The following is a 13352-nucleotide window of genomic DNA, read 5'->3' on the forward strand; positions in this document are numbered from 1 at the left end:
GGGAAGCTTACAACACCATAGGTAACTTGGGCTACAATCATCTGGCTGTTAATCATTCGCTTTATTTTGTCAATCCCTTTACAAACGCAACCACAAATCACATGGAGTCAGTCTGTCAAAAAGCTAAAGAAAAAAATATAAGGCGTTTTGGAACTCACCGTGCTATGCTGAATAACTACCTGGCGGAATTTCTCTAGCGTCAATGTTTTGGGGAAAATCCATTCCACAATCTCATTGAGCATGTTCGAAAAATCTATCCTAATGCTCCAAATTAACTCAAGGTAGCTGTTTTTATCTAATCTGTGATTCGAGCCTTAATGTATAGCTGTGCAAAATAAACAAATATGATTTTTGAGAAAATTATGTTATTAAATCCATCTCTTTTTGCAAAAATAATTTAAAAAATAGTTTTTGAAGTTCCGTGCATACATATGCAATAGGCCTACATCATTTTTGATAAAAAAAATTTTTTTGAGACAGTTAACTGATAATATGTACTTTTTTGGTGACGAGTGCATCAGATATCACTGTAACACTCAAGTTTTGAAATAAAAAGTTTTTTGGTATTCCGCACATATATATGCTTATACCATCAGAAATGGGTGTTTCCTTCAAAAATAGGTAGTTTTCTCGTGATCAGCGCATGTACTCCCTAAACTAAGTGCCACGAAAAGCAGAATCGGACGTTTCCCTCCACCTAGACAGCTGAAATGAAGTCCAGATATCAAGGAACCAATAGCTATAACTCCAAAGAGTGGAAACAGACATTTCCCTTGACCTATGAAGCTCAAATGCAGCTCTCAATACCTACCAGCAATAATAATAATAATAATGACAACAATGTACACTTCACACACCTACATAACTCAAAAAACATCACAAAAACCAAAACCTTCAACAATTCGAAAACCCAAAAACTCCTATATAGGCTACACCAGATCAATTAAAACCAACCGAAGTACGATAAATGTAAAACAGACAGAACATCAGTATTACTTCAGAATAAAACCAAAATAAAAGTTTATTACCAAAAAAAGCCTGCAACAAAATCACTTAGGTTGACTGCCACTACCACCACACACACACACACACACACACACACACACACACACACACACCAAACTAATCGACCCTAACAAAATGCCATGCACATAAAAAACCCTCACTGAAAAATGCAAAGATTTCCAAATCCACATTGCAGCACTGGCTACCCAGACTCAAATAAATCCATGTTACCACAGTGATAACCAAGACTTGAATGAACCCAATGCCACATGTTAAACTCAACATGTGAAGATCCACTACCAGAGGGCGCCATCAAATACAACAACCTCACATCTACAAACACAAACCAATTCAAAAACACACACAACACCATTATGTCATGGGTAAAGGAGACGGGTGGAGTTGAACACTTCCAATGGCCCCTTAACTTAGTTCCTACCTCACGTAGACAGACAGGTTGTGAGGGCAAGGATGAATAGTTCTGAAAGATAAGATTAGCATTTCACTTTTAAAAGTGTATATCAGCAGTAGGACCTCCCGGGATTTTGCTTCCTTGACTGTCAGTAGTGACCAGCCATACTGTCTTTTCATAAAACAATTCCTTAATAACTTCATTGTTTAATATGTGGATTCTTGCACTGATGTCACCTCATGTGTAAGATTGTTCCCCCTATTGTTATCTAGGCAACAAACTTCAACTCTAAGACATAATATCATGATACATAAAAAGATTTTTACACTTAGTCTGCGAACGTGGACACTGACTAAGAAGGCATAGCCTAAAATTCCACTTATTTTAAGTTTTCAAAATGTCACAACCCTTTTCTTCTGTCATTTATCACATCTTTAACCTCTGGCAACAATCTGTTAATATAAAAACTGCAAAGCTGCCCCACTGTTTTTAGAGTTCATGTTAAACCACACAGACCTCTCTATAACTGACTGGTTGGAGAAAGGAAAGACAAAGGACTGGTTATGAACTGTTGTGTCCAAGTCAATCTTTGAAATGTCAACAGCAGGATTACTTAAAAATGTGATACCAAACTTACGAACAACAACACCTTAACGTGGTGGAGATATAAGACTTACAGAACCGACCAACTGCTCACGTGACTAATAACATTAGCGAAATAAAAAGCGAGAGACTAACAGGATCTCTGTGGGAAAAGGTAGTTTTGGGCCCGGAATGTTCTTTCTATTAATCCTTCAAACATATTAAAAACTTGAAAATAGCAGACCATAATTCAAAAGTGGAGCCTCACACAGGTACTTAAATGTATCTATGGAATGACCTACAAACCCAACCTATCCTAGATGTATGTTTACATTAGTCTACAGATCAGCCTGTCAATGTAAAAGAACACATATACACATCTTGTATACCACAAGCATCCCCCCACCCCCAGTGCATCACCATCTCCAGCTGGCCTAGACTTAAGGTACACCTAGCAAACAATACGGTCTAAGCTACCAGCCACAAAAAATAAACTTTATATTATGATCAAAACACACAATCAAAATATTTCACTGAAACACACATAATATCCTAGATGCCATATGACATCACACTTCATATAGGCTACCTATGGCTCATGTTGTTCACTGGACTCCAAACAGATTTAGTTTTTTTTTCAACACATTTATTAGTTAGTCCTGTTTCTTGAAGAAGTGTCATGAGATATCATGGTTAACTTTGTCAAATTAAGTTCCAAAGGTAATATCTTTTTGATAGCGATATTCTTCAATACTGGTTGTTTCTCAGATTCCACACCCACTTCAGAATAATATTAGTTATGGTACCAAGACCTTACCAATGATTTACGCTACAATAAAAATAAAACTTATTCACAATTCTAATTACAATAGCTACACATTTCATGTACCGGTATTCGTAAATACAAATCTTTACATAATTGGTTCAGATGAAATAATGGCAATGTGTCATAGTTATTTCGATGTGAGCAATGAAAATTCACGTAAAACAAGCCTGCGATAAGCGCAATAAAATAAATATACCGAGATCTAGAAATAAGCATGATTACACATAAAAGGGATGATTAATTCAGTTCAAATAAAAAATGTGTTTTCAACAAAACCGAAGTCCTACAGAACTGGAGGGGTCCAACGGTAATTGTTTTATTTTTTCAGCGAATTTACATACCGGTACTGGATGTTACTAATTCTCCTGAAACCATCAAATAAATGATTACAAAGGTAATTTACAGGTTTTTCTCCCCCGGAATCCAAAACATCAGACAGTATACATAATAACAATGGTATCACACAACAAACGAGGCTTATTTTAGGGCGAATTTTCGTCAATTTTGAGACGATATGACTCGTAATAGTCCTGCAGACGTCTTTTACAACAATCGAATAATTTGTAGCAGTATACCGGTAATAATAACTGCTTGCAACTAGCAAGTAATCGCGCAACCAAACTTCCAACACACAAATAACTTCTCAACACGATACGATTACATGACAATGGACACCATACACATATTCAAAACAACAAACCTAGATAAACACAGCACTGGATTTCGTACGCCTCCAAATAAACTGCTTTTCAGAGATTGTATTTTAATAAATGAAGACATACCGGAGCAGTGGATTTTAATAATACCGACAACCAAAGACAACAAAGCAATAGAACTACGCACTAGAGCAAGCCAGTTTATTTATTTAATTTAAAATGTGAAGGAAAAAAAGAGTTGTTATTTACTGACATTAATCCAAAGTGGGGGGATTTGATGACTGAACTAAACATCATTATTGACAAAGCCAAGCCAATCCAATAGAGACCGTAGATCTTACACTAATAACTAAACAAGAAATTTCCAGTAACTTACCTCTGCTTATTAGAATCCACTTATAAAAATGTGCACAGTGTGCACTAGAAAAATGTGTAGAAGAATGAAACTCAAGGAGAAAATACGTATTGCTTTGGAAGTAAAGGATACTTATTATAAATGTCACTCTCTTTATCATAAATTTTACTTATCATTTTTACAGCTTAATACTTTGGTTGCTTTTACTGGGTCATTGTAATACGAGAGTTTCTTATTTAAATGTAAACAGAACCATTAAACAGAGGCACATTTTCGAAGTGTTGTTTGACTGTTTTAGTCCCTCAGTACAAAACACTTTCCTAAATTCTTTACTAGTCTCAAAAAATGGTTCAAATGGCTCTGAGCACTATGGGACTTAACTTCTGAGGTCATCAGTCCCCTACAACTTACAACTACTTAAATCTAACTAACCTAAGGACACCACACACATCCATGCCCGAGGCAGGATTCGAACCTGCGACCGTAGCGGTCGCGCGGTTCCAGACTGTGGCGCCTAGAACTGATCGTCCACACAGGCCGGCCCTTGTTTCAGCTGTCAAGATATATAAACCGTGCAGTCTTCCGGAGTAAACGTCTTGTTTTTAGTCAAAAGAAGAAATTAAGGACTAATTCCTAACTCCACTGTCCAACCAGCATCCGAATTCACATCACCTGAGAGAAAAATATATATAATTTCCATCGAACCCTACCTTTACTGTTTATTAACAAAAAAAAATGTTCTAACCATATGAGAAAGTGTTCTGTTCCCTCAAAATGTTACTGCAACTTTTCTGAAGTGTACAATCCTCGACTGATTTGCCAGATTTATGTAATCTGTAATCTCACTAAATAACTCAAGGAAACTAACAGAGGCAGTTTCCTCCTATCCTTCTCCAATCCGTGCATGTATCATGTCTTCAGTTAACTCGGCACCGACAATTTTACTTTTTTAAATGTCCAACCACACATGCATATTTCCTTGTCCAGCATTTCATTCGGTTAGGCAGTCTCCAGTAAATGTTTCCTTCTGTGTTTTGTTTGTACAGCACCAATCATTCACATAGCTTTTAACTTATTTTTTTGCCAGTGCACTGTTAGTATTTGCGAAAGCAAAAACTGCTGCACAAGCTCTGCAAGCAACAAATGTGCTCTTACAAAACATCAAAAATGGTTCTTCGACAATAAAATGAAAACGAAAGAAGAAAAAACACAACAAAATCTGACCTGCAGCCTTACAAACGTTGCATACCACGACAATATGGAGGCTATCAAACTGCTGGGATTCCTGATTGACAGCAAATTAACAATGAATGAGCAAACAGTGTATGTGTGCTACCAGCTCTCTGATGTACTGTCTGCAGAAAGTAAGTTGACACTCGGCGCCGTGGCTTATGGGAACGACTGTAAATGGGAAATGCCTCCACTGTCGCTCGCTTCAGTCACCTCGCCGAGTGCCAAAGTTAGATTTAATCTTGAATAGTGAAGATCATCCTTTCTCCTAAAATACAGTTGGACGCGAACAGGCGACTATAAGTTTAGAATGCACGACGATTACCACTAGACCGCGGGCTCACACTTAGTTTGCGCGGACAGTAATATACCTTCTGAGGAGAACAGAAGGTGTATTAGCTGACCCATACCTTACAACAGTGCATTATGCAATATTTCATAGCCACATCAATCATGGCCTACTGTTATGGGAATACTCTGAAGGCTGCAAGAAGGTGGCAGTGCTACATTAAAAAAAACAGTCAGAATCATTGCATCAAGCTAAAGGCTGCAGCACTGCAAGCCTTTGTTCACCCAATTAGGAATAATGCAGTCTACATCCAATACGTGTTTTTATGCCACATCAGTGTAAAAGAAAACCAAGGTGTTATCTGCATGAGGCAAAACATACATAATCATGACACCCACAAAAAGAGGAACATTGATACACCATGTTGTCGACTGTCTGGAACACAAGATAGTTTTTCAATGGTTGCTTTAAAAATATTCAACTCGTTGCCTTAAAAGTGCAGTTCCTGTCACCAGGACCATTCAAAAGGAAAACTGCACAAGATATGAAAGAGTAATCTCTCTCTCTCTCTCTCTCACACACACACACACACATACACACACACATACACACAAACAAACACTGAAATGCCAAGGAAACTGGTATAGGCATGCGATTTCAAATACAGAGATATATAAACAGACAGAATATGGCAATTCCTATGTAAGACAAGAAGTGTCTGGGGCAGTTGTCAGATCGGTACCTACTGCTACAGTGGCAGGTTATCAAGATTTAAATGAGTTTGAACACGGTGTTATAGTCGGTCCAGGAGCGATGGAATACAGCAGCTCTGAGGTAGTGATGAAGTGGTGATTTCCCCATATGACCATTTCACGGGCATATGGTGAATATCAGTAATCCGGTAAAACATCAGATTTACGACATCACTGTAGCTGCAAAAAAATCTTACAAGAATGGGACAAGTGACGACTGAAGAGAAGCGTTCAGCGTGACGGAAGTTCAACCCTTCTGCAAATTGCTGCAGATTTCAATGCTGGGCCATCAGCATGCAAACCATTCAGTGAAACAGCATCAATATGGGCTTTCGGAGCCGAAGGCCCACTTGTGTATCATTGACAACTGCGCAACACAAGGATTTACACCTCGCCAGGGCCCGTCAACAATGACTGAGACCATGTTGCCTCTTTTCAAATTGTATCGAACAGATGGACAGGTACGAGTATGGAGACAACCTCACGAATTCATGGACCCTGCACGTCAGCAGGGGACTGTTCAACCCGGTGGAGGCTCTGCAATGGTGTGGGGCGTGTGCAGTTGGAATGAAATGGGACCCCTTATACTTCTCGATACGATTCTGACAGGTGACACATATGTAAACGTCTTGTCTACCTGCATCCATTCAAGTCCATTGTGCATTCCGACGGACTGGGAAAAATCCAGCAGGTCAATCCGACACCCCACACGTCCAGCACTTCCGCTGGCCTCCAAACTCTCCAGTCATGAACATGTTTGGGCATACCTGGGATGCCTTGCAACAAGCTCTTCAGAACAGATTCCACCCCATCACACTCTAGCAGATTTATGGGCAGCCCTGCAGGATTCATGGTGTCATTCCTTCCAGTACTACTTTTGACATTAGTTGAGTGCATGCCACGTCGTGCTGCGAAACTTCTGCATGCTCGCGGGGGCCCTACCCGATATTAGGCAGGTGTACCAGTTTCTTTGGCTCTTCAGTGTGTGAGTATATATATACTTCCTTATTTATATGGAAAATGATAAATAACCCCTGCATATGTTATCTTCACACAGTCTGTCCGCCATGACTAGTAAACGATGCAGATCCAGTAATTAAAAACATCAAGTTACTGGTATTTCTATAAATATGTTAACTTTGCACACATTTGTTGTGGAAGTAAGAGCTCTGGAAACCAAGGGGGCTCTTAGTTCTGTTTTGCATATATACCTACTTGATTAGCTCTCATTAACTGGAAAATAATATTGTGGAAATATGAAATCTACCACCCCCAGAAATGACAGTGAGAAGATGGATATCATGTAAAAATAAGCAAACACTGCAGAAAGTGCTAGATTCCCAATTTTTGGAATGGACAGGAAAATTTATGGGTCTCTACGTCAGTTGAACAGAATGAATAGAATATTTTGATAAATTCCATAAATGGACATAAGTCTGCCACAGCAGCCTGTATTCGAGATGACTGTAACTCTCTAAAATCATCTGAAAGGAAAAAAGATCAAGGTCAATTACAAATACTCGCTTTCTATTTAATCAAGTGCTTCAGATGAAGTGAATTACAAATACTCGCTTTCTATTTAATCAAGTGCTTCAGATGAAGGATTTTTCATTTATTTATTTATTATACACCTCTATGCATTAATAATGCAACCAACATCATCTTTTGTGCACACAGACATAGCAATACAATTACATAAATAACACACACAGTCTAAAAAAATATTTTACATAATTATTGTCAGGCATTAAATTGTCCATCATACTGAGCATGATGTATTCTGTAGAATCACATACATACGTTTAATGTAATGAAACTATGTTAGTGTCTGAGATAATTTTTAAAGCCTATTTCGAACTCTTCTATTGCATAAAATGTTTCTTTCTCTCAAAGCCACTTCTGTGTGACGTTTTTAAACATATTGGTGATACATTGTGTGCCTGTAGTGACAACATATTAAACTGTTTTACCCTCATGTATTTGTAACTATCTAGAGTTTCCTTAAGTCTAGCGACTGTGATGTCCGTCTTCTGTTTTAGGTGTGTATTATATTGACGGGCCACATGGCTACACCGCGGAGTACGAGGCACCTTGTCCTTGCCACAGTTCCTGCAGCTCCCCCCCGTCAGAGGTTTGGGACCTCCCTCAGGCATGGATGGGTGTGTTATCCTTAGTGTGAGATAGTTTAAGTTAGATTAAGTAGTGTGTAAACCAATGACCTCAGCAGTTTGTCCCCATAGGAACGTACCACAAATTTCCAAAATTACATCGATGGATAGAGGGTTTTAGTTTGTAATGGTGTTAGTTTTCTTTTGTATGTATTAGACAACTTAATATGAAGAGGGATGTACCTGTTGATATTTTTATTTTTTTTAAATAGGGTTTCCAAGATTCATTATTTATAGCCCCTCAGATGCATCTGAACTTATTTTTGCCAAATGTGATCTTTTTTTGCTCCAGGGAAATTCCTCAATAACACAATGGCATGTCAATTGTGCTTGGAAGAAGGTATAGTATGCATTTAGCAATAGCTTATCATTAATACATGACTTTAGTTTACCTAACAAATATGTAACACATACTAAGTTAGTAGAGATATATTTGGTATAATTCTTCCATGTTAATTTCGTGTGAAGACAGAAGTCAAGAAGTTTAACTGAAGCAGTCATTGCCATCCTCTTTAACTGATAAGCTAAAGAGAATATTTACAGTTTGTAACGATTAATACAAAATTCATTGAGATGGAACCACTTACTGGATGCTCTGAAATGATCCCTACTTTACTGCTTTAATGCTCCTCAATTTTTACCAGCTGGAACAAAAGTGGTACCACCATAACCTAAATTTTCACATACTAATCACTGGTTATGGCATAACGTATCATGAGTGACTAAAATTAGGAAGTATTATGTTATGTGGCTGGCATTTGGCTGAAATCAGAAATTAGTGGCTGGTGTTTGGCTGAAATCAGAAATCGGTCATGTGACATCCCTCACTCACTAATTTTGAGGCACAGTATTGTATTCATCATATTTCGTTGTTTCCATGTTATAACTTGGATTTTTTGACAGTATGCAATTTGAAGGCAACGTCAAATAGAAGATTTATCACAAACACATCACTCTACATACGATCTGTTATAATTAAATATCTCTTAGACACATCAGTCCTTAGGAGATTTCAAGATGAAAGGCATTCACTGTGGTTAGAGATGTGTTGTTACAGAACTGAAAGAAGTAGGATAGTATCCTGGAACGCACTAATACCTTTTCTCTCCAGCTTTGCTTTTGTAACACATTCTGGGTCTTCTTATTTATATAAGAGAAGCATGACCCACAATATTCGATGTTATTTTCATGGAATGAGTTTCTTCTCTTTCATGGCTTCAATCTGATTAAAAAACGAACGATGAAACTGCTGCTAGTGAAACAACCAGTAAAGACATTTATATCATATGAAATTTTTATTTTTTCTTATCACAAATAATTGACTTTTTTAATATGTCACAATTCCTGAGGGTGTGGTTAGGTAGGAACCTACAAGTAAAGCTTATATTACTGAGAGTGAAACCAGCAGCAATCATATTTATAGTCTTGCTTGTTACCAATACTTTGTGGTTTCTTTGAAATAAGCCACGATTTTTGAGTGTGTGGTTATACAGAAACCTAAGAGCACAGCTTAAATCGGTGCAAATGAAATGAGCAGCAATCATATTTATAGTCTTGCTTGTCATAAATATTTAGTTATGATCGAATCTTTAGCAGCGCTTTCATAAATGTGATAGTCAAGACAAAGAGCACATTACACTGTGAGAGAAAGACATCATGTCACAGTCTGATTTCATCCAAATGTCAGCCACACATTGTGGTACTTTCTGATTTCAGTCACTCATAGCAAAAGAAACAGTCCCTAACACAACATAAAAATGCTATCAATTTATTGTGTCTTTTCATATAAATCTTTTCACTTATATCTACTTTATCAGCTTTCACTTTGTAATTTAAGTTTACTTATTTAGAAACTATCATCAGCATTACTAACACTTAGTGGAAATCAGAACCACCCACAGTAACATTATGTGTGTGGAGGATGGCTTCTATGGACTAACCCCACTAACTCTGATACGAAAGTGTGTTTCACTCTGCTTTTTGGTACTTTCGTTAAATATAGTTTTTAAGCATCTGACATAGATTGATCAAATTATTAGGTCAAAATGATGTGATGGAGGCGATCTGATTAATCTAAAAGAAAACGTTTTAGTCATTATTAATTAACTAAAACAGAAATAAGGATGTAGCAGCAAATTTCGAGACAACTTAACCTTACAAAATCCGACGCCTAATACGTAATGTGCTAATCAGATACAGTCTTTTGATATACCAATTAAATTATGTACAATTTTGATTTTGTAGTAATTATCGTTTTCGTAACTTTTAGCCCTTCTGTCCCCACACCAACCCAGTTTAGTCAATATATTACAAACATGATTTGCCTCCAAACAACAGAGACGGAGTGTAAGGGTACCTGAACATCATTTTGGTTGTATTTGAAATTGTTTAAACAATAATTCGATTGAAAAGTCATTGTGTAATTCTAACCTGACGGCATAAGAATGACATTACATATCACCATTGTAAAATGAGCTGTTATAGCCAGTTATCTACTAACCAACTAATAAGGGACATATTTGTTTGGTTTGACAGCTTCAGATGACAGTGTGTATTTTCTTTTCTAAGCTATGATGTGGTGCAAACATTGATGGAAGCCATATTTAAATGCAGCAAACGTGGATGTTTGCAGAGATTTATTCAGGAGTGGACGAGGTTTTAAAATTTTCGTATTTGATATGACTTATTCTATGGCCCTCAGCAGATGATTATACCCAAAGAATAAATTTTAACATGGTATTATCAGTTTTATTGTATCTCAAAGCATTGGTAGTTGACTCAGTATATTTTGAAGGACACACTACTTTCATAACCCAAAAGGCAAGCATATTTCATAAATAAATGCAAAGTAAATCTTTTTGTACTAGTAATAATGAATATGGATACATTCTTTTCGATTAAACGATCGAAAATGACATCTGCATATGATTCAACAAATCGGGAAATTATGGCAGAAAATATTCACTAAAGATATTTTCATTCATATAGTGATAATGTTTAAATTGTCACTGAATACTGCAATAGAACGAAAAAGTCAGACTGGCTATGTAAACCTTGTCGGATATCACAAAAATAACCATAAAAAGTGTGACAGATTAAAATAGGAACTTTGAAGTCATCTGATCATGTGAATGGATTTACTAGATTATTTTCAAACCATCTAGTGTTTAGGGCTGACCTGTATAATTAAAGTAAAACGAAGTTTCTTTTTTGGTTTATTTGGATAAAGTGCAACCCACAGTCAGCATTCTACGCTCCCAAAAAACTCAAGTTAACCAGTAGAACTGACTTAACAGCCTAGAACTGAAGAAACAACATGATACTCTAACCCCAGGGTGTCACAATATTGTGCAACATGCCTACTGCACTTCAGAGTTCATGACTCTATAACTACATGTAGGCAATGGGTTTGCCACAGTGGTAACACCGATCCCCGTTGGATGAGCCATGTTAAGCGCTGTAGAGCTTGGCTAGCACTCGGATGTGTTACTGTCCATGTCTGCCAAGTGCTGTTTGCAAGTGGGGTGCATCAAGCAGGTAGTTTGGAGAATTTAAAAAGGGAAACGAATAGCTTGAAGATTGATATATTTGAAATTAGTGAAGTGTGGTGGCAGAAAGAACAGGACTTCTGGTCAGGTCAGTACGGGGTTATAAATATGAAATCAATTGGGGATAGTGCTGGGATATGTCTAATGATGAAGAAGAAAATAAGGGTGTAGGTTAAGTTTCTATGAACAGCATAGTGAACGCATTATTGTAGTCAAGAAAAAAATGAAGCCAACACCCACTACAAAATTACATGTTTATATCCCAACTAGCTTTGCACATGATGTACAGATTGAAAGAATTTGTGATGAGATAAAATAAATTATTCTGATAGTTAAGGGAGACTAAAATTTAACTTTGAAGAGGACTGGAAGTAGGTAGCAGGAAAACGAAAAGAAGGAAAACGAGTAGCAGGACAAGGACTGGGGGAAAGAATGAAAGATTCTGGTAGATTCTGCATGGATCGTAATTTAATCATCACTAATACATGGTTTAAAAAATCATGAAATAAGGCTGTACACATGGCAAAGACCTGCAGACACAAGAAAGATTGCAAATACTTTACCTGATAGTAGGACAGAGATTTCGAAACCAGATATTAAACTCAAAAAATTTCCAGGTGCAGATATGGATCCTGCAAATATTTTTATTAGTTCTGAATTGCACATTAAAATGGAGGAAACTGCAGAAAGGTAAGAAATTAACGTGATGGGACACAGATAAGTCTAAATAAGCAAAGGGTGATGAGAATTTCAAGGAAGAAGTAGGCAACTATCGATTGAAAGAAGCTTAAGAAACCCAACAGAAGGCAAATGGGTAACATTGAGAGATAAAACGATTAAGATAGTAGAGTATCAAACAAGTAAAAAAAAAGGAGCAGAAGAAATAGTTGGATAATGCACGAGATATTGAAATGATTGGTGAAGAAGAAAATATACAAATACGTCAACTGCAGCTTTGAGAAGGGAATACAGATGTCCAAAAAAGAGATTGACAGCAAGTGCAAAATGGCTAAGCAGAACCTGCTATATGAGAAATGCAAGGATGAAGAAGCATGTATAACTAGGCAAAGATAAATTCCGCCCCCAGGAAAATTAAAGAGTCCTTTGGAGAAAGAGAAGCTGCTGTATAAATGTCAAGAACTTCAATGGCAAGCTAGTACTAATCAAAGAAGGCAAAGTTGAGAGGTGGAAGATATACACAGAAGAGCAATGCAATGTTAATTACGTTGAAGGTAATGTTATGGAAAGGGAAAAGGAATTAGATGAAGATGAGCTGAAAATATGACACTGGAAGAAAAGTTTTGGCAGAACACTGAGGACTTAAGTGGAAACAAGGGCCTTGTAGTGGACGATATTCAGTGTGAATTATTAGATGCTGTAGAGAGCCAGCCATGAAAAACTATTTTACCTGATGTGCAAGATGTAAGAGACACGCGAAATACCTTGAGATTTCAAGAAGTATGTATTAATTCCAGTTTCAAAAGAGGCGGCTGCAGATCAAACCATCAATTATTTAGTCATGGTTGCAA

General features: G+C 37.1%; 1 protein-coding gene across 3 annotated transcripts in view; it reads right to left on the reverse strand.

Annotated features, from left to right (window-relative positions):
• Nucleotides 1–3637, reverse strand: part of LOC124551166 (sex-regulated protein janus-A-like) — a 41813-nt gene extending 38176 nt beyond the window's left edge. Inside the window, exon 1 of one of the 3 annotated variants that reach the window (XM_047126145.1) lies at nt 3526–3637. In XM_047126145.1, coding sequence (XP_046982101.1) covers nt 3526–3605 — 80 coding nt within the window. In that variant the 5' untranslated portion in view covers nt 3606–3637. Of the gene's footprint in view, nt 1–2588; nt 2615–3166; nt 3388–3525 lie in introns of those variants that run through there. The other 2 variants (XM_047126147.1, XM_047126144.1) reach the window with 2 other exon arrangements.
• Nucleotides 3638–13352: the final 9715 nt, after the last annotated feature.

Source organism: Schistocerca americana, chromosome 9 (genome assembly GCF_021461395.2).
Source record: "Schistocerca americana isolate TAMUIC-IGC-003095 chromosome 9, iqSchAmer2.1, whole genome shotgun sequence".
NCBI classification, from domain to species: Eukaryota; Metazoa; Arthropoda; class Insecta; order Orthoptera; family Acrididae; genus Schistocerca; species Schistocerca americana.